The following is a 22,965-nucleotide window of genomic DNA, read 5'->3' as shown; positions in this document are numbered from 1 at the left end:
ACTAAAGGGGGGTTTCAATTAATCCAATTCTTGACTCAAGCCTTTTTTATTGCGTTCTTCTTTACCTACAGAGTATTCATTTTTATCATGTTTTAATACTTTTGCTCCATTAAAACTGCAAATTACCTGTACACAGCTTATAATTAATAAAATTAATAAGCAAAGGATTCTGGCATACATCGAAAATATATTTAAAACTTTAACAAATTCACAATAATTTTCAAAAAATAACTTAAATTGAATGATTAAGAGAAGCTACTAGAGGGATAACTATTTTACTTTTACATTAAAGAAAAGAATCACCCTAACGCTCATCCTGAATCACTAGATGAGTATCCACTCACTAAACTACTCACTAACAGTGCACCACTACTCACTGAACTAAGGTTATTAGGCGCTATATCTGAACGTTCTGTGCTAAAACCATCAGTTTTATTACTGCTTAAAATAGCTTGAATAGTCTGGCCGGAAGTTTCACCAGTATCTATTCCATTAGCTGCCCTCTCCTTCCCAGCTGATATACTACAAGAGGGTGCCCTCTCCTTCCCAGCTGATATATTACAAGAGGGTGCCCTCTCCTTCCCAGCTGATATATTACAAGAGGGTGCCCTCTCCTTCCCAGCTGATATATTACAAGAGGGTTCTGAACGTCTTCTGAACGGTTTCTTAGCAGGTAAAAACACTTCTGATGAGGAGATACTTGAGGAGGAGGAGGAGGAGAAACTTGAGGAGGAGGAGGAGGTTTCTGCAGACCGTCTCCTTTTCCCTTGAACCTGTATTACGGTTAGTTTCAAGAATTAAAATTATAAAAGAAAATATAAAAGATATATAGTACTGCAGTGAATAGTCGACAGATATGGATATTCATAACGAAAAGAGCGTAGAGATATAAAACACATGTTATTTATAGGTTTATAGGAATTAAGGCTAAGTGGTAAATGCTTGAATTAGAAACTATATTTCGTTAATAACCGTGTCACTATGAGCTTACCTTAACTAAATTAGAAACATTCACTTGATTGTCTTTGTCGGTGTCAGCCGAGCACTTTACTCCAGAGTGTTTGAGAGAAGTGAGCAGCTTCGTTCTTTTGTCAGTGAATATTGAGCTGATAGCTGACTTCTTATTTAACTTCAATCCGTCCTCTGAGAAAAGAAGGGCTAAAGTTAAGATAATGTTTCGCAGATACAGTAACCATGTTAACCAAGTAAGGGGTTTTATTGCACAGTTACATTATTTAGTTTCAGAGTAGCGTAACTGTAACTTATTCCATTAATTTTTAGAAAAAACTTCTGACTCAGTTTATTCAGAAACGTTCCGAATTCTGCTTCAAACTAAGAAAGAAAAGCACAGTCACAACTGGGATAATATTATCAAAAGGCTCCAAGTTCGTATTCACTCTATAGAGATTGGCTATAATGTATTCCATTTTCTAAAGTTCCCTTTTCACTAAATATAAAATGATATTCAAATGGAAAAGAGGGTTTTTCTTTCAGACGAGAAAGAGTTTGTAATTAATAAGTGAATAGTATGCAATGCAAAAAGCATGTTGCACATACTGTTAGTGGTAAATCTGACTAGAGATGATGTTATTTTACATACTGTTAGTGGTAAATCTGACTAGAGATGATGTTATTTTACATACTGTTAGTGGTAAATCTGACTAGAGATGATGTTATTTTACATACTGTTAGTGGTAAATCTGACTAGAGATGATGTTATTTTACATACTGTTAGTGGTAAATCTGACTAGAGATGATGTTATTTTACATACTGTTAGTGGTAAATCTGACTAGAGATGATGTTATTTTACATACTGTTAGTGGTAAATCTGACTAGAGATGATGTTATTTTATATACTGTTAGTGGTAAATCTGACTAGAGATGATGTTATTTTGTATACTGTTAGTGGTAAATCTGACTAGAGATGATGTTATTTTACATACTGTTAGTGGTAAATCTGACTAGAGATCATGTATTTACATACTGTTAGTAGTAAATCTGACTAGAGATGATGTTATTTTACATACTGTTAGTGGTAAATCTGACTAGAGATGATGTTATTTTACATACTGTTAGTGGTAAATCTGACTAGAGATGATGTTATTTTGTCGTTCTTTGTGGTTGGTAACATCTTCACATCTAGACCCATTTCTTTCTTCAGAAACTTATCAGCGGCTTTGTCACTCTTCCTATCGTCCTGCAAGATATGACTCGTAATTTCTCACCTTGAGTAAAAGTTATCAATAATATCGAGCACAATAAAAAGTAATATCTCTGTCTCCTTGTTTATGATAAGTTATAACCAAAGAAAATATGAAGAGTTTCTATTTTTCTTTCAATCTACTGTCTTATTACTGTACGTTCCTTAAATTAAACATGAATACTGTTGTTAGTGTATGTTAGTGTATGTTAGTGTATGTTACTAGTGTATGTTAGTGTATGTTAGTGTAATGTTTATTACATTAGATCCGTAAAATTAAATCCACAGTTCTCACTGTTACTTACCCTGTGTCTTTTTCGTAGGCTCCGATTCAGCAAATAATCATCTTTCCACACGTCTTGCTTTGCCTGAGGTAAACAAGTTACAGTTACAGATTTATTACCTGAGATTATATCATTTCCAAATTTTATTTGCTTCACCACCAACAGTACACGGGGTGGGGGGGATGGGGGAGGGCCGGGGGTACAATAAGACATTCAGACGTAATTTCTATTTTTTGGATAACTTTCTAGTCGGATATGTTGGTAAACGCTTGGTCTTTCTCAGTGAGAAAATTGACGTAACATACAATCCCACAATCCCACAATATCGGGTACCCTGCTAGTAATAACAATGCAACAGTTTAAAGGACCAGTTAACTGAAAAATTTGTAGTCTCCAATTTGGCTTAGATTTAAATCAGCTGTGACAAACTGGTAAAGAATCGTATCGCCGAAAGAACCAACTCTCTAGCGTACTTGTAACGCGTGTTATTGCAATAATAAGCTGTGGCCTCGTGACGTCATAAAGTCCCTCAGTGCGCGCTTGCATGGCGTAATTTACATTACAAATGTTTATCATCGTCAATAAAACACGTGTAACTCACTCGAATTTTAGAATTATGACTATTATCCTAGTTCTCCAAAATCCTTATAGTTTTGGCTATCATCCTAACTAAAGGAATAGCTGATTTGATGTACAGTGCTCACGTCATGATTTTAAACAGTGATATAGGTTCTTGAACAGTGGCGGGTGAATGTACGGTTAGAAAGTTTCTAATATTACAGTTCTTATGTCATATATGTGATAATTTTGGATTGTTTTCATTGCTTAATTACACAAGCAGGGAGACTGTACCGATTATTTTTCCCCAGTCCATGAAACTCTAACGAATTTAGAAAGGATCTAGATAAGTAGGAGTTTGTTCAATTCCGAGAGCAATTATAGTTATAGCATATAACATTAATCCGCATGTGTCAGCCAGTACAGGAGACAATAAGTCTGGATACTTTACGGCCGTTCCTCTGGGACCATTAGCAGAAGTAGCTTCTATCAGAACAGTGCCGTGGGAACAGAATTCCCGCCAAAATACCCGGTCTACCAAATAGTAATACTGATGGGATCGGAGTGTACAGTGTGCGGTGTGTTTTGAATTAGACTTACGGCTTACCTAGTTGTTATCCTAATTGCATTATCATCGGTACATAACATAAATAAACTACTGGTAAGTTTAAATACCAAGTGCAAACGTGTTCAGTCAATCGACCCACTGAACAACTATAGAATTTCCAAGACCCTATTATTCTCTGGCCATATATTACGGCACGATCGATTGTTAGGTGGCTAAACGACCAACGTTAATCAATACAATTCTAAAACTATGAGCTAGCACTTTAATCTAAAAATACACTTTTTATATTACTCCTGATTTTTACATTTCACGTAAAACATTGTCGCCACAGGTTGATCATGGACACTAACAGCTTGATTTGAGATAAATGACTAATGAGTTTCTCTAAAGTTAACTCTAAAGTTGTGTAGTCCAGTCATTTATGGACATTTATGGAAATGAACCTGCAAATATTCAAATACTCACGAAACTTTGCACAGACCTTCCCGAAGGTATGAATAAACGATTTTCGTTTGGAGACATTTTTTGACCGTGGAGAAAACCCAGGAGGGCCACGCCCATATTGACCCAATAACGTAACCGACCCCTTGCTTCTGAAGGTCGTAGAGACTAGACTTCAAAATAGGCTTGAACAAAGCCGCATATGCATGTTTATATAGGAGTTATTGAGCAACACATGGCCTAAAATCCTTGCTTTTCGATAAATTCGCCAAAAACCATTTTGGGCGTGGTGCTGAGCCCATTTTCGATAGGATCGTGATAGAGTCTTTAGAGAGGGTGCAAAAGAACCGCAATTAGCATATTAATATATGACTTACGAACAAACATATGCCTTAAAGTGCTTACTTTTTCATTTATTGGCGAAAAACTGATTTTCGGTTCCAGAAATCATGCAAAACTATGGATATCTAATAAATTGGGCTATGAAGGCCCTAAAGGTTTTTGAATGTGTGCAAATTGTGCAGAATGGCCATGTTTATATACAACTTATGAAGCAACATGTACCCTAAATTACTTACTTTTCGAGTTATTCGGGGAAAAACATTGTATTATGTCCATTTTCTACCTGTAAAATACAGTCTCACGAGCTCTTCTGCGCGCGCAAGGGACTTTATGACGTCATCGCCAAAATAATACAAACGCTATTTACACGCGTTAGAGAGCAGTTAGAGATTTAGGAATTTCGACACGTTGCTTAGTTTGCTATTTGTCACAATCTGTCAAAATATGAGGACAACTTTTTTTTCAGTTAACTGGTCCTTTAATAACTCTATACGATTACAATTTACATTGTATTGATCCTCTCGCTCTAATTATTATTTGATAACTACACAGTTTTTACCCCTAAATTGTAATTTAAAGAACCTCATCTTCAAATTGAATATCAAGTAGTTCAGAATATTACCGTATTTCTGCATTGTTGTAACGCTATATGTTGTCTAATTACAAAAGTCATACATGTCATTATAGTTACAATTGAAACGTAAAGCTCCACTCCCGGGTATATCTGCTTAAACAGAGAATAATTTACCAGAAGCAGACCCGGGTACCACTAAAGCAGGGGACGACGCTGCTAAGCTGAATGTGAAGAAGTTGGAACCTGATGTGTTTCTAGAGGTGTCCCTAGACGAGGGAGGCAGTTCAGGGAGACGTTCAGCCAGGTTAAAGAAACTGTTGAACAAACTTTGTTTCCCCTTTCCAGGATATGTGTGTTAAATACATTGCGTTGAAGTGAACTGAGAACCTAAAACCTTGTAATTGTGTAATGTGAGTTGGTTTATGATAGCATTACTCGACGCAGGTGTGTAGTTTTCCTGTAGATCTTGGGATATGCACGTTTTATTAAGTTTTTAGCAGTTTGCTGTTTTTATTGATTTTTGTAACCCCCATTTTGTTAAGATTCGTTTGATACACGGGCATGAAATCAGCTAACATTAGCATTGAACATAGGGGTCGTTCACATATTACGTAATCAGTTGAGGGGTGGGGGGGGGGGGGGGGGGGTTCCGAATGATTACGCTAGTGTAATTTTGACACAATAGCTATGTGTAAAACCGATTACGGAGGGGGGGGGGGGGGGGGGGGGGGGTAAAAATGTTCCAAAAAATGATTGCGTAATATGTGAACGACCCCATATTAGCCCACAATTTTGAGAAGAGCTATATTTGAGTTTATTTCACACGCTGAATCCGAACACTTTGTTGGATTTATCTCATTTATGTCTACGAGATTTGACATGAACGGCAAAATAATTGAACAGCAAATTTTAGTCGTTTTAACAAGAAAACTGAACAACAAAATGTTTCTTTTTAAGAATAAGAAGTAGTAATGCTGAAAGTGATACAAAATCGAGTTACAGTAAATAATGATTAAAAATAAGAAAGAAAATGCAATTAAAATATTATATTCAATTCAGGATATTGAATGACCGAAGAACACAGAACTATAAAATTATCTAAAAGGTACAGTCGTTCAGTTACAATCAATAATTAACTGTAATTAATTATACAATTATAATTAATGATATAATTATCACTTAATATTGTCCTTCCCACTCTTCCATGTCATTAGTGACGTCCTTGTAGCTGTTTTTCCACTTGCCGTCCACAGGGAGAACCATGGTCCTGTCTTCACTGGTGCTGTCCAGACAGACCCGTCTGATGGAAATGTCGCTGTAACCTCGGTAGTATAGACATCCCTCTGTCAGACTCTTCACTGCTATCCACGATGTCTGGTCGTAATCAACATCCTCGTGAGCATTCCTCGTAGAGCGAGACTTTGCCTTCTTATCCTTCTTGTTTTTCTTGTTCTTCTTGTCCTTCTTGTTGGACTCCTTGGACTGCTCCTCCTCTTCGTCTTCACTGTGGGACCCGAACATCACTATTCCCTGTGGAATGTCAGCAGCATTCATCAGATGGAATGATTGCATGAGAGCTTCATTCTTGGTCTGGGGTTTATTAACGTGCTTGAGCAGAGTAGCAGCTTTAATGAAGCGACTGGGAGAGGAGTAGTCACCAGGCATTCCAGTAGTTCCAGACCCTCCGTTAGACTTCATACCGTGGACCTCACCCCAGTTCTCAGGACGCAGCTGAGGGTAGTTCCTCAAGTTCTCCATGTGCCAGTCGTAGTTGGGTGAGTTAGTGAGGACTCCCACAGTGTTGTTGTACACTTGTCTACCCCTCTGTTTGGTGTACTCCAGGATCACAGCGTCTCCAGTCTTGTCTGCAAACTGGTAGTGTAAAGGGTGAACCATTCCTTCCTCCTCCTCCGCATATACCTCGGGGAAGGTGCCGTTGTTGATAGCGTCTCTGATCTCCTGTACGGACCCGAACATAGCCAGCACGTACTTGCCCACCCTGAGATGAGGTATGGAGTTGTCACAGTGCTCCTCTGTCAGGGAGTCCATGTCTGGGAAGTGAGAGAAGTTAGGGAAGTAGAGCGTACTAGCGGACACTCCCGCACTGTTCATACCGTCAGAGTCAGCGTTACTCCACGAGTTACCGTAGTTCCAACGTAACTTCACTGACTTGTATCTGTTCCTGAACCTAGGAGCAAGTGTTATTAAACACTAACTTCATTCTACTACTAATACTTCATGGTACATTGAGTAGGTACCTAAGACACCAGAAGGTACCTAAATAAGTGGTACCTGAGTAGGTAAGTAAGTAGATTGTCTCACCTGAAAGGTTCCTCGCAGTTGGGTAGCTCAGGCATGGTGTGCTCTAGATCCCTCGGTTCAGCAACCACATACGCATCTATCTGAGCGAACTCCATGCTCCTGCTCACAATAACATTACCATCCTCCGCAATCATCCGGATCTCCTGACACTGCTCCGAGAGCACTAGCAGCGTGGCTAGAATCGTTACTAAAAGCATCTCCTACAAGATCAGACTGGAGTTTAGAATCCGGAAATAATTTCAATTTTATCGATAAACAGGCAGCCAAAAGAGATCTAGTGCGACCTTCATCATTCATGCGTGTTTGGAACACTGTTGTTACAAAATCATACCAAGCTTCAAAGTATAAAGCTCAGATTAACCATGAAGATTCATAAAATCTCCAAAGACATGAATAAATGTCGCGTACGCTAGCAGAAACTTAAATCACAGTAATCTGCGAGAAATGAGCCCTGACAAAGGTTATCACGTATTTGAAGGAAGCAGGTCTTCTAAAACAGCGTACGAATAAAATTCTATCCGCTTAGTAAATGAGATTTTAGGACCCAAATTAGATTTGCAGGAAGGACGGCGAGTACAAGCATTCTTCTCACACGTACTGTTAGCATAGTCCTGCAATATCCTTATCCAATGTGGCTATTATTGCAGCCTCTAAAGGAAGTTCCTGCAGGAATCAATAATTAGATTATCATACTATCACTGTCCATCTATAATTGTAATCTCATCAGAAGAGAGGCCGAGGAAGATCTGCACTAAGCTCAAAGGAGACTAATCTCTTATAGATTATTGGTCCACTATCAAGTTGATCAGATCACAGAGATAAAATACTTGCAAATGTCTGTTAAGACTCTCTGGGATCGTGATGAATGAGAATTAAGAATTCTTCCAGATTCCATAAAGTAATTATGTTTAACACGAATATTTCTATCCCAACACGAATGAAAAGGATGAAATGTTAATCAGAGTGACTTCCGAGATGGTTATGACCCTGGTCATTAGGAAAGTTCGCAGTTCGCACGAGATGGACCACGTTTTTCCCAATTTAACTTGAGAAGATTGTCACAGGAAGAACTTTTAATATAGGGGCCATCAACTTAGGACGTCCGGCAAATAGGGAGGGGGGGGGGGGGGGGTAGTTTTGGAATTTCGGACAAATCCGGACAGGGGGAGGGGGTGGTTTCGACTTACTTGCACTTATGTTAGATCTTGTTACTATTGAAAGTAGCTCTTAGTATAGGGGGGGGGGGGGGTTGGGGGCGCTTAGTATAGAACGATTCGAATTTTAAATTTTCTTGTGGGAAATGAGAATTTTATCAGTTTTAATGTTGGACCAAATTGTTACTACGAATGATAGAACACACAATTGCTCAGTTGTGAAATCCTCGGAATCTGCCAGACTTTTCCAAGAAACCTCTGCGCCAGCCAGGAGCACAACTTCTGCGTTTTATATTTGAAGATTTCTAAATTATAATACGAATTTCTCGGAAAATCAAAAATATCTGAAATAACACGAACAGTCAAGTCCGAAAAAACATGATTCGTTGAGTCAAACGGTGTAATATATGCATTATATTTGATATTATACAGGTCCCCTATCAGTGCGAGGCTCGCACAGTTGGGCTTTTCAATTTCACTCTCATTTTTGTCTGAGATTTTAATCATTGCCCTATATATCAGGTGAATAATATATAATTATATATATATATATCATATCGTCACCTACAAATAGAAAGGGCCTATGTCGACATAGGCCCTTTTAAAAAACTATACCAGCACGAGAATCTGTGGAACCATACCTACCATATCCCCAAATATAAAGTCAATTGGGTGAAAATTGAATATCTTAAGTTTTTTAAATGGGCCTATATTAACATAGTCCTTTTTCAATAAACTGGACTGCTACTGATATTGATAAAAATAAAAGGGCCCATGTCGACATATGCCCTAACAAATTGTTGGAATGTGATGTTTTTGATGATGTTTTTGAAAAGTAAAAGGGCTTAAGTCAACATATGCCCTAACAAATTGTTGGAATGTGATGTTTTTGATAATGTTTTTGAAAAGTAGAAAGGGCCTAAGTCAACATAATATGCCCTAACAAATTGTTGGAATGTGATGTTCAAAGAAATAAATTTGAAAGTTAAAAGGACCTATTATGTACACAATACACATACTATATGTACACAATACACATACGCCCTATACCGATTCTCACATGTAAGATGTTTCAATTAATTAAGAGGGGCCTATGTATCGAATGTTGTTTTAAATGGGCCTACGTCAAAATTAAATCAATTACCCCAATTATTCAATTAATTGAAAAGCTTCAGGAACATTTTCAGAGTGTAGCCTGCCAGTCATTCTTTCCATTTAGGATACATAGAAATCAAATTCAAATGCCTATCCTAAATTTAATTTCCATAAATAGGTTTTTATGCATTATCTCAAAACGACTTTTTTCGACATAAGCTTCTATTTGTAGGTGACGACATGATGTTTTTTCCGTATATTTTTCTAGACCTTTTCCGTTCTCAAATACTACTTCGAAGCTGTAATTCACAGAATGGCGAAATTTTAAATTTATAAGGTGACAGCGAACAAAGAATGGAGTAAATAACAGATAGTGAATGAATAGATATTAACTGAGGAGTGGTCTGTAGCGTCGACTGGAGCAGGCTCAGGTGGGGGTGTAAATGTTGAAATCAGAAATCTTTTTCTCGGATTTCTCTTTATTAATACATGATATATTTTGTATTTCTTTTTCTGGAATACTCGACCTTCGGATATATTCATTTCTGATCGTTATTCATAGACACTCCGAAATTGAAAATAGAGAAGATGACAGCAAACAGAGAATGGAGCTACTAACAGATAGTTCAGTTTCTTAAAAGGACCCTGACAAGGAGAATATTTCATGTAGTCCATGCAGTTAGCCTCCCCCTGCCTGCCTGCAGTTGGAAATAAACGCATACAGAAAGGTAAGTTGAAGAGTCTCTGAAGCAGAACATACTTGACTGAGATTTTATTTGGCACAGATCAACCAGATTATATATATATAGCTATATCTTACAGTGTCATTGATATTACGGAGAGTCTGTAAGAATCCATTGATCTCAGTCAATTCCATGTTCAGTTCCACCTATTGAATAATTAAGACTTTAAGACGTGCCAATAAATGAATAGATATTAACTGAGGAGAGGTTTGCAGTGTCGACTGGAGCAGGCTCAGGTGGGGATGTAAATGTTGAAATGTGTTTTTTCTGAAATATTAATTCGAGGTTGTAATTCATAGAAACACCGAAATTTAAAATATAGAGGATGACAGCGAACAAAGAACGGAGCTACTAACGGATAGTTGAGCCTTTGGATTGTGAAAAATAACGGGTAGCAGTGGACCCAGCTGATTTAGTGAGCATCATGAAATTAAGATATGTCAGTAGAATGAATAGATATTAACTGAGGAGTGGTCTGTAGCGTCAACTGGAGCAGGCTCAGGTGGGGATGTAAATGTTGAAATCAGAAATCCTTTTCTCCTCCTCTTTATTAATACATGATATTTGATTTCTTATTGTAATTCATAGACAGAGACACTCCGAAATTCAAAATAGTAAAGATGACAGCAAACAAAGAATGAAGTTACTAACGGATAGTTGAGCCTTTTAAAAGGACCCTGACAAGGAGAAGAAGCACACTTTCCATCGGGCATTATTCAAGGAGGATGGCTCTGTCCCGGTTCTGGTATCTTCTCGATCTACATTGTACATGGGTTATCTCACTTTCTGAACCTCGTAATTTGTTTACATTGATCCCCACTTTGTACATATTATACACAATGTAATAATAAGCCCTAATAACATCATGATATTATACTATCTAGATTTAACCTATGTTTCTATACTAGCAACTAGTAGTAACTAGTAGTATTAAACCCGTGATGGGGTAGCATGAGCCTCAATAGGATGTTACATCAATATATTATGATAATCACATATTCAAATAATATCAATAAACAATAAACATTATGATTGATCGTTAACACTAAATGTAAAATTAATCTACATCTAAAGAATCAATAATCTATATTATGTTACGTGATAAATTTTATCATTTCTCCACTCCTTTTCATTTTGAATTACAAATTAATAATAATCGCTATATATTATGATTAAAGCTGTAAAAATCCAAGTATTTTGTTAGCACGTACTGTACTGCACAGGGAATTGTTTAGATATTTGTGTAGATTTGCCTTTAAGTGTGGCAGAACAATGCAGTGACTGCTAAATCAAAATGCTTGATTGCCGTTAAAAAAAATGTTCTGCACTCACGTTCGAATTAAACTCGAATTCCTACATTTGTTATATTTCGTTCGAATTTCGTTTAAAGAATAAACTTGTAAGGAACACAGTTCTTTTCAGTCCATGAACCGTTTTTTTCAGTGCCAAGTTTTTGTTTATCGAGTAAATATCGTACAACCGTATCCTTAAAAACAAATCGACAAATTTATCTTGTAACTTAGGTACGTTAAAGGGCAGGTTTTTATTTATTTCGTTCATCGTGTTGTTATACGATCGTGGTCCTTATGTTAATATAGGCAAGTTTCCATAAATGAAATTTTGTTATCGGCGCTGATAATCGCTTATTGGGCGCTTTTTCGGCGCTTTAAAAAAAACAGCCGTTTATAATCGATTTTTTCTGGCCAACCACATTTCCACCACTTTTTACCGCCAATCCTACTGGAAAATCGCTTTCAAATCGTTTGTGGAGACTTATGATCGCTTATGATCGCTAATAAGCGCTTTTAAAAATTAAAAAGCGCTTTTTTGAACTATTACATCAATTATAGTCGATTATAAGCGATTTTTTTTGAACCGCTTATAATCGTAAAAAAATCGATTATAAACGGCTGTTTTTTTAAAAAGCGCCGAAAAAGCGCCCAATAAGCGATTATCAGCACCGATAACAAAATTTCATTTATGGAAACTTGCCTTAATATACACTATACATGTACAGTACAGACTATAATCGGAGATAATTAATATGGCTCTTCTGTTGATTATTGTTGATTATTGTTGATAAATCTATTGTATAATGTGGCTTATTTTCCTGCGTAGTTTTAGTGGAGGTTTTCGACGTATTATTTCGTATCATATTGTTAGACATCAAGAACAATGTGATACAACGATGCGGATAATTTTGCTTCTGTCCCTTCTCTTTATTGAGAATGCTGCTGAGGATCTAGATGAAGGTAGGATCACCATTCACCATTCACCTACCTACTGTCAAGTATGAAATGAACAAAAGATCCAATATATTAATTAAACACATCAATCGTCGAATAATTGCTTAAGTTGACAATATTTTACTCATGATATTATTATCTACCAGCTGATCTACTGTAATCTGCTTTAAGATAATAACGTGGTTATAACAACAGGCTGGATACCAGTACAACGTGACGTTTATATAGACTTCGATCTGGAGCAGTATTCTCTTGAAATAAAGACTGATAGCCCACTAGGGAGTGACGATATGGTGCGTGTGCACTTCTACACTTCACAGGAAGACCTAGCAGGAGGACTCAACCTCCACTTCACGTCCTCTCCTCAGTACTATATCGGGGGTTGCAGCCCGGACCGCACTAACTTCCTTACTGACCTACCTACTGCAAGAGACAAGGTATGGAGGGTAACGTTAACTAGAACCTCAGGTATCAGACTAGTGGTACACTGTAACGAAGTGGAGGTTCTCAACACCCTGATATCAGACTCAACGTGTGGTATTGATGACTGGAGCTATTACTGGAGCAGGGACATTGCAAAGATAAAGTTTCATTCCCTTGACACTGCCTCTGATTTCTACAGACCTCTAACAGGTAACTGGGTAGTTGAATATCTAAAATCTAAGATACGGAGATGAATATTGGTTCAGATTGTAATACATGCATAATAGTTGAATGTGCCTATGAACGTGACGTTTGATTGATATTTCTAAATACAATTCGTTGTTTTTTATGGTATTGTTAATCTCTGTATGAAAAATATAAATTATCGAACTTCTCTTAATTAACAAGGACAATATCTGTCAGGATGTACAGGACTGACGGCTGAGTGGACCAGTACGATTGAGACAGCAGCTAAGTTTCCAGTAGACCCAGGAACCGTCGTGGAAGTGACTTGTTCTGACTCAGGAGCTCTCAACAAAGGGAGCAATGAACTGACTTGCACAGCGGGGACAGAATTCACCTTCTTAAAAGAGCCTTGTTGCTTCAGCCTAGGTAAATAATAATAATGATATTTGTACTATGTACATAAAAATCTTCATCAGTAATCTTAATTATAATTCAAAGGCGTATTCGTGTATGTGTGTATGCCGCCCACGTGCAAATTGGGTAAAATTACATTACATTTAAGGTTGCCATGGTTTACTGCACGATAACTACGGAATAACTCGTGTGCATTTTAATTCAATGCATTGTCGCCAAATATTGACCGCCCACCGCGCCAAATTTGGACACAAATTTTAAAATTGGGGTTGAAGGTAAATTTGATTCCTTTTCTAGTCTCTATCGTTAACTTAGATATCAACTAATTAGAACATAACAAGAAAACGTGACAACTAAATATCTGCTCAATATATCTTTTTTTGAAATGTATTTGCCCTTTTAAATATCTCCCTTGCAAGATTCAACTTTAAGGATAATTTCGGACAGTATCTGTAGTTAACACTCGAATTCAGGTATATAAAAATTAATAATGAGGCAGGAATTTCTACTCAGAAAGCAACTTGATGAATGACGAACCCTCCGCCATAGGCTATATATGATAATATTTTTTTCTTTCTTTAAAGTTAAATCGTTTCAATAATATTAGCGTACATATTTAACATAACGTACATATTTAACATAACATATTGTAATTTTGCCATATTAACAACGTTTTACTGCTGATAATACTGTAGTTGAATTATATTACTGACGAAAGTTTTAATTTCAGAGCAACGAGGCGTGCATAAAAAGAACAGAAGACCGTTCACAAAGGATCCTTCTCAATCTGTCGCGATGAATTAGTTCATTCAAGGTTTATATTACATTTTTATTAGAGTTCCATACTTACTCCCTTCTTTTTCAGATCATAAAATGCAATGGAAAATGTTTATTATTTCTAGTACACTATCCTCAAATACTGTTATCTAGTTATTGGCATAATGGGGTGTCCAAATACTATGGCATTAACTGAAGCTACATCCATTGCATGACTATAACTTATACCAAACTAAATGAGTAATATCTTGATTTTAAAATAATTAATTTTCAGCTTCAGAATAGGAAACTCTCGTCTCAACTCAACCGCGTGACAAAGTTTAATTAAAGACAGTATAGATTAGAATTGTACAGGGAGTGCTGACCTATATTTTGATATTTTACTTAAATATACAATGTGTTATTTCAATGCGTTATTTACTCTTACTGGATGGTAAAAAGTACATGAGGTGATAACTGCCAGAATTGGAAAAATTTAATCGTTAATAATGTTCAATCCCCAGGAAGGTTCCCGAGGACACAGGAACAAAGATTGTAGAGTTGACTAATAGCCATAGGGAGAGGAGGGAGAGGAGGGAGAAGGATCTAAATGCATGGAGCACAATATGATCAGCCTAATACATTTAAGGGGACATGATACACAAAAACCTTTTATGCCGGGACCCTGTAGTTAACTTCATATTAAGAAAGTATACATAAAAACAATAAGATTTTATACATTAAAAATTATTTTTGAGAGCACTCACTTTCGAAAAAATAAATATTTTCTTTTTGGAAATGTTTTAAAATTTGGTAAAGTCTGTCACTGAAATACCGATAATTTAGACATTTTAAAAGTTTTTTGGCTGATTTTTTGTACTGTAATTTTGATCCTTCATGTACCGAACATGAAGATTTAGGGTCCGACCGTAAACTGTTGTTACCATATCATTACAGTAGAACCACCCACTTAACCTCTAAATGCGTGTCTCACATCAATGAAATTAATTTCGTATCTTTAATTAATGCTGTAGGCTGCTCAGAATTTACGTTACACCTTTGAGTAGTAGTACAGAAAAAATCCACACCATGATACACTACCACCCCAATTTCATGTAGTCCATGCAGTTAGCCCCCCCCCCCTGCCTGCCTGCAAGATGGAAATCAACGCATACAGAAAGGTAAGTTGAAGAGTCTCTGAAAGAGAACATACTTGACTGAGATTTTATTTGGCACAGATCAACCAGATTATCACCTTAAATATGGTGCAGGTCTCTGATAAACATTAAAAAATAATGAGTTGTTGAATTGTTAAATTTCAAAGCAGCAAGGTCGGAAAGCAAGCGATAGAATTTACAAAAGACCCTTCTCCATTATATCTCCTCCAGAATCGGTTCTTCAGTATGAGGTAATCCTAATCAAAACTCTTATTACCAAATTTCTGTGTGATAGGTCCCGAAGGGCCGTAATTCTAGCTCACTTCAAGACCAGTGCAGCTATTGTAAATTTCGTGTGGCTTGATAATATAAAATACTAATTTATCGTTTATGAAATAATCCAAAATATTCCACGTGATCAATATCTTCGTTTCGAATATCAAGTAATTGTAAACTTATAATCTTTTAACCTTCCCACTCAGTAACACGCCCATTTAGGGATGGAGTCATTTGAGAGAAGCAAACAAAGATATAAGACGCTCTTATCGAAGAAAAAATACTGTAAGTAATTCTGGTTCAATAATTATCAATAAAACCATTTGTATTTTCGGCTTACGACGGAAGTTAAATAGCGTTTAATTGAATCAATAATTTAAAAAACAAAAGATTCCAGAGATATTCTCGAGATTTATGTCTTCTCGGAAAATTACGCAGCTGCAATTAAAACATTGAATGTAAAGACGATCAACTTAAAGCTTTTGTGTTTTCAGGGAAAAAAAAGAACGCCCCTTTAAAGGACACCACAATCATAGCTTGATGAGAAATTACATCATATATCGAACACTGAACTTAGTCTACCGAGTATCTATAAAGTTAAAATGTAAGTTTGCACTTAGTACATTTTTAGAGTACTTTTTTAACCACAAACCATCGAAATGAAGTGCTATAAATGTTTTTTTTAAATGTCAGATTTTTTAATGACCAATCTAAGAAATTGTACTGATTATTTCAGCGAGAAAAGGATTGGTGAGCGACGGTCAGCCAGTAGTTTGAAAACTCGGACCAAAGCCAACACTACTTTAAAAGTATGTGAATAATAAATTAATAATAAAACAAACACTTTATTGGCAGCTCCTCGAAAAATGTTATGTATTTAGGTTATTTTGCTGATAATTTGTAAGTTTTAGGTAGTGACTAGTTGCGTAATGTCAACCCCTCAGGGTTGCTGCTCAAAAGGGAACATCGACTTCACGATAACTCGGAAAACCCTCATCTCGTAAATCGGCCTTGGAGCTTTCAGACAAACGGAAGCATATTTATCTGCGTGAGTTTTTAATCATAATAATGAAAGAGGAAGCAAAATTTTAATAACTAAATGATATAAAATTATCAATAGTTTAATAGTTAATAATAATTAATTAATAGCATTAAAGCATGAACTCGCGAATCTATTAACTTTGATACATTTAGTTATCTATGTTTTTAATGAGGGCCATTGCAGACGAGAATTAATATCATTCTCAACGATTACAAAATATATATCCACGTAATTAATTACGTTCAAATATTTCAGAACATCGTCAAGACTCAGAAGATGATCATATCTGCAAACAGAAAATGACAGCTTGAAAACGGTCATCAGTATCTTGTATCCCAGAAGGAACCTAGCAACATCCCAGAAGGAACCTAGCAACATCCCAGAAAGCCAGCAGGAACCTAGCAACATCCCAGAAGGAACCTAGCAACATCCCAGAAGGAACCTAACATCCTAGAAGGAACCTAACAACATCCTAGAAGGAACCTAACAACATCCCAGAAGGAACCTAGCAACATCCCAGAAGGAACCTAACAACATTCCAGAAGGAACCTTGCAACATCCCAGAATTGAAGGAACCTAACAACATCCCAGAAGGAACCTAACAACATCCCAGAAGGAACCTTGCAACATCCCAGAAGGAACCTATCAACATCCCAGAATTGAAGGAACCTAACAACATCCCAGAAGGAACCTAACAACATTCCAGAAGGAACCTTGCAACATCCCAGAATTGAAGTAACCTAACAACATCCCAGAAGGAACCTAACAACATCCCAGAAGGAACCTTGCAACATCCCAGAAGGAACCTATCAACATCCCAGAATTGAAGGAACCTAACAACATCCCAGAAGGAACCTATCAACATCCCAGAATTGAAGGAACCTAACAACATCCCAGAAGGAACCTAACAACATCCCAGAAGGAATATATCAACATCCCAGAATTGAAGGAACCTAACAACATCCCAGAAGGAACCTAACAACATCCCAGAAGGAACCTTGCAACATCCCAGAATTGAAGGAACCTAACAACATCCCAGAAGGAACCTAACAACATCCCAGAAGGAACCTTGCAACATCCCAGAAAGCCAGAAGGAACCTAACAACATCATAGAAGATACCTAACATCCTAGAAAGCCAGAAGGAACCTAACAACATCCTAGAAGGAACCTTGCAACATCCCAGAATTGAAGGAACCTAACAACATCATAGAAGATACCTAACATCCTAGAAGAAACCCAATATCCCAGAAGGAACCTAACATCCTAGGAGGAACCTAACATCCCAGAAAGCCAGAAGGAACCTAATAACATCCGAGAACTCATATATTATAACAAACACTACCATACCATTAGTTTAACCGAACACCTTTCTGTGCAATCAATTTTATCAATTCCAATGTTTTCCTAATTTTGTCTATTGAGATTTTACAGTAAAGACATTATATTGTATCTAGAACTGCTATGATCTAGTTATACAGAAAATACCAGAATATGTTAATGACAACAAATTTTAAATTTCGAATATAATAGATTGATTCGAATCAGAATGCCTTATTAAACTTTTATTTTGAAGCTCTCAGATTTTTGAAATACCTCAGATTTTCTCGGAATACCGAAAAAATATTTTCGACTTCCTTTTTGCTTAGATAGGCTCTCTGGATAAATTAGATTATGCGTCAGTTACATCATATAACAATATTTCAATACTTTTTAAATTTAATTTTGATTGATTTAATTTTGAAAAATTACAGTTTATTTTTTGATGGGTTTATGAGGAACGATGTTGTCTTATTTGACCTACATTCTACAACTTTGTTAAAATTATTCTCCTTGAAAGAGAAAAGTGGTGACTTTCATAATTGTATATATCATATATAATATAATAATATAATAACACAATAAGACTATCAGAACTTATCATGCAGAAACACAGTCCTTCAATCTAAGGAAAACGTAAAACCGTAAAAATGTATAATATAATAATAATATATGATAGAATATATTATATTTTATTTGAATCCCAGAATAGCATAAGATACAAAATAAATACTGATTAAAAAGGATTTCTCCAATGAATATGGTTACTAGGTCTTTTAATACTTTCAACACTACTATATAACAAATAATTTGAGCATGAATACGAAGTTGTTACTTTGAAATGTCGTTTATCCTAACAGTGCAGTATCATTTGTCGCAAGAAATCAGAATAATCAGAAATTATTTGGAACTCCCAAAAACTGTCTATTGTTACTAGGTCTGATATATTACGTAGAATCCACTGCATAACAGGGGACGTATAAAGAGGGGGATAGAACATCATTCCCTGTAAAAACAAGTGCATGTTCCGTTATCGTAATGCCGGTATTGTTTACGAGGGCACTCTTCAATAACCATACTTATCCTACAATTAAACGCATCAGTTAGCTTTTTAGAAGTTCTCAAGTAATGAAGAAACCATGTTCCATCAAAATTATACCTGGAATTCACTTCGTTTTTGACGTAACGGCCCTTTTTCTTTTCTAATTGAACCTCATTAGTATTTATCCCTAATTTCCGTGTCACGTGATACACCAGCCATCCCACAAACCAGTCCTCTGGCTCCGCTACAGTAATATAGACGGAGGAATCTAGCTCCGCAATGTGCTGGATCAGGTCACGTGACAGGAAGTAGCCGCCTCCCAGACAGTAGCGGTGATTCCGGTAGTTCACAGTCAGCTCTGGTTGGAACTTGTCCACATACCGGTCTGGGAGGATTCCGTAACAAGTTCCTGAATACACCATCTGGTCTGAGGGCCGTTCTGAGAGCCCTTTTATTAAATCAGGGAGAATAACCAGAGTGTCAATATCTACCTTTACTAAGTAGCTGAAGTTGTAGAGGAGGAGACTTCGTAACATCCCCCACAGTACCTTGTACTTCAGTACTCCCGCCTCTTCGAACAGGTAATCTACTGTGAAAATATCGTCGTGTTCTGATTTCTCCGCTAGGAATTCCGGACTGTACTCCTTTCCCTTGATCCGGCCGACGACAAACATAGTTTTGAAGTTTAGAAACTTTGTGTCCACCCCGCTAAACTCGTCCTCTGGCCATGCAGATATATTCATCCAGGTAGATCGTAGGAGTTGACGGTGACTGACTTCATTTGGCATGGTAGGAATTAAAAATACGATAAAATGAGAGTTCCGTTCTGAAGTGGCACTGTAATCTGAGTTATCTGAGTTATCACTAGAAAATGGGGAGAGGTATGCAGACGAAGTGACAGTTACAGTAAGATTCCCTCCACTTCCATCTGAGTTATAATCAGAGGAAACCCATAGTATTAGCCCAAATCCAACAGAAATTGCGGCCAAGGCAAAGGGCAGCGTCTTTCTCGGTTTACGGATAAACATTAGCAAACAACGACGACGTAATGTCCCCACAAGTGATATTGACACCACATGGTAATTATACTATTTACACGTATACTGATATGAACAGCCGAGTGAGCCACATCAAAAACAGAGGAGAACAATTAAATAGTTGATACACTGCTTTCTATATTACATTGTCGAGCAATGGAGATGTTGCCGTGAAGGCGAAGGACAGCGCCCTGCTCGAGGGCGCTGCGTTAGCAAATAACTACCGCCTAATTCATACGACAGCCACATCAAAAAAATGAGAACAATTAAATATGTAGTTTACCTGTGCTAACTTTTAAATAGCTGGTTTTTAAATGCGCAACTTTTTATATACACTGATTAAGTGTCGGGATCAAGTATCCACCAAATCTTAAAATTATCATAACTCAGCTTAATTTTGAACAATTAACTTGAAATTTTGGGAAATCATTCAAATTATCAAACCAAATGTGTCTATAAACTTTGGAGTTCCTAGCTCAAAGCGTTCTCACTTTATGGCGACAATAGTGAAAAAGAGGGAGTGGCGTGCCACACCCTCTGTAATCAATGAAATTTTTCGAAACTTTCAGAACTTCTAAGTTTGACCCATATCTATAATCTCTGAAATTTTTTGTGAAATTCTGCCACGAATTACGTTAGTTAAATGGTTGCGTGTGGGTAGTTATTTTTGGGCCACCCTGTACTATGCCCCCCCCCCCTGTACTATGTAATATCAGTCTCCGAGAACGGTTCCAATAAAATGAGGTTACTCAAAATAAAGGAGTGTACTAAGTTCCAAACCTGAAGTTTATCCATCATTGGTTCAGCCTCTTCCACCACCGCCTCATCCTTGCCCTGATATTGCAGCTTAAACATCGGGTCCGTGCCAAGCCTTTTCCTCTCTTCAGGTTCTAGTGGAAAACCTTATATCAACATAGTGTTCTACTGTCAACGAGAACTTATTAAATCTATCCATATTGTTCTATAACTATATATAATATACAAATAGTGTGACAGTATAATTTCAGATTCTAGTTTTCCGCGACCCAAATTTTGCTCTTTTGACTGAATTTTTCTTCAATGACCATCTAGCAAGGTCACTGAGGATGTCACAAGACACGATTGAGGTACTGAAAGTTCTATTCCCAAAGAGAGCTTTGATAAACGGAAAATCATCAGAATAGAAGAAGAGATTTTGGAAGATTTTTGAAGAGAACCTTTTCTGCCGTCTCCTTGACCAAAATTTCACGGTTTTGATTGAATTTTTGACCAGTGACCAATCAGTGAGGTCGGTGAGAGTGACTCAGGTCACCATCAAGGTACTGGAAGCTGTATATCCGGAGAAAACTTTGATGGAAGGAAAATTTTGAAAATGTCCTACCGGTAGGACATTTTCAGCTTTCTGCGGCCCAAATTTCGCTCTTTTGACTGAATTTTTCTTCAATGACCATCTAGCAAGATTTTTACTGAATTTTTGTCTCCATCGAGGTACTGGAAGCTGAAAATTCGGAGATAACTTTAATAAACTGTAGGTTTCTTGTCGACTTGAACCCTCGTGTTGCCCCTCCCCCCCCCCCTCCAGTATATATGAAAACACACTAACCATGAGCAGCCGCACACTCTGCGTCGTTCTGATCGTACCGTTCCTCTTTCCTCCTCCCTCCAGATGCTATGCTGTGTAGTCGAAATTCTGTAAAATCATCATTTGACTTTATACTTTAGAGGGAATTCAAAACTGACAATAGAAAACTCCAACAAGTTGCAAATTTTCAATTAACAAATGAAAATTTCAGCAGAAAACATTTATTCTAGTCACTAGTGTCTAGTCACTAGTGGTCCCCTTGTAGTGATTTGTCTAGTCACTAGTGGTCAGTGGTCACTGGTCCCCCTTGTAGTGATGTGTCACTAGTAGCGGTTACCTGAGGATCAGTGTGCATCTCAATGTAATTGTCACAGAGATGACACTTCATTCTGAACTGCCAGATAGGCGTAGTGTAATACATTCCTATCTTCTTCTTCTCAGCGTTATACCGCACACCTGTATATAGGGTATACTTATTACTTATCTTATAGCTTATATCAATAGTAGATTACAGTAAGTAGGCAGGTACCTACGTGTGAGCAGGTTAACACACGTACCCACGTGTGAGCAAGTTAACACACGTACCCACGTGTGAGCAAGTTAACACACGTACCCACGTGTGAGCAAGTTAACACACGTACCCACGTGTGAGCAGGTTAAGACACGTACCCATGCCGATGTGGTTTTCACACCCTCCACACCAAATGTTGAATGGCATCTCGAACCTGATGACCATGATACCCAAGTGCAGCTTATTTGCTCGCTCTCTGAGAGGGTGTACTCCATGGTACTTGTCCAATCCACCCTGCAACAATATTAATCAATGGGAATTCAGTATCAACTATAAAAGTTTACTGAAAGAAGAAGAAGAAAAACATTTTTAAAAAAGTGGCACGGGAAAATTCCTAAGATAAAAAGTAATTGAATGTGCGCCATTGTTTCTAATACAGTTAAACCTCTCTATACCGGTCCAGACTAACTAAAAGTGACTTGCTTACCATGGAGGGGTCCCAATCGGGAGGGTAGTACTTGTTGACTGCTTTACGTTCCCCCATCCTACGATAACCAGTTAATTAATTACAGTTAATAGAAACTATTTCAATTCCATTTATCAGAGATGTTTGAACAAAAACCTTGAAAATTCAAAAATAGATTATTCATATGTCAGATTCATATCGATGGAAAATACCATCATAGCATAGACATCAAATATTTTGGTTGGGTT

At 37.1% G+C, this 22,965-nt stretch overlaps 3 protein-coding genes across 3 annotated transcripts in view; 1 reads left to right on the top strand and 2 right to left on the bottom strand.

Annotated features, from left to right (window-relative positions):
* Positions 1–175: 175 nt before the first annotated feature.
* Positions 176–22,795, bottom strand: LOC134821444 (coiled-coil domain-containing protein 130 homolog). The gene is made up of 9 exons (XM_063832186.1): positions 22,739–22,795; positions 22,410–22,545; positions 22,065–22,196; positions 21,762–21,848; positions 20,960–21,069; positions 2,507–2,569; positions 2,072–2,198; positions 992–1,143; positions 176–773 (listed from the first exon to the last, which is right to left on the bottom strand). Exons 1-9 carry the CDS (start codon positions 22,793–22,795, stop codon positions 312–314), a joined length of 1,326 nt encoding a protein of 441 aa, XP_063688256.1. The 3' UTR covers positions 176–311.
* Positions 5,958–7,490, bottom strand: LOC134820750 (uncharacterized protein YxeI-like). Its single transcript, XM_063831337.1, has 2 exons — positions 7,291–7,490; positions 5,958–7,156 (listed from the first exon to the last, which is right to left on the bottom strand). Exons 1-2 carry the CDS (start codon positions 7,485–7,487, stop codon positions 6,148–6,150), a joined length of 1,206 nt encoding a protein of 401 aa, XP_063687407.1. The 5' UTR covers positions 7,488–7,490; the 3' UTR covers positions 5,958–6,147.
* LOC134820892 (uncharacterized) overlaps positions 18,890–22,965 on the top strand; it is a 74,362-nt gene continuing 70,286 nt past the window's right edge. The window contains exon 1 of the mRNA XM_063831539.1: positions 18,890–18,916. The gene's annotated coding sequence lies outside the window, so the exon portion shown is untranslated. The remainder of the gene's footprint in view (positions 18,917–22,965) is intronic.

The sequence above is a fragment of the Bolinopsis microptera genome, chromosome 9, assembly GCF_026151205.1.
Source record: "Bolinopsis microptera isolate Bmic1 chromosome 9, MBARI_Bmic_1.0, whole genome shotgun sequence".
Taxonomy (NCBI): Eukaryota; Metazoa; Ctenophora; class Tentaculata; order Lobata; family Bolinopsidae; genus Bolinopsis; species Bolinopsis microptera.
The sequence above is the reverse complement of the archived record's forward strand: the minus strand, read 5'-3'. Positions and strand labels throughout refer to the sequence as shown.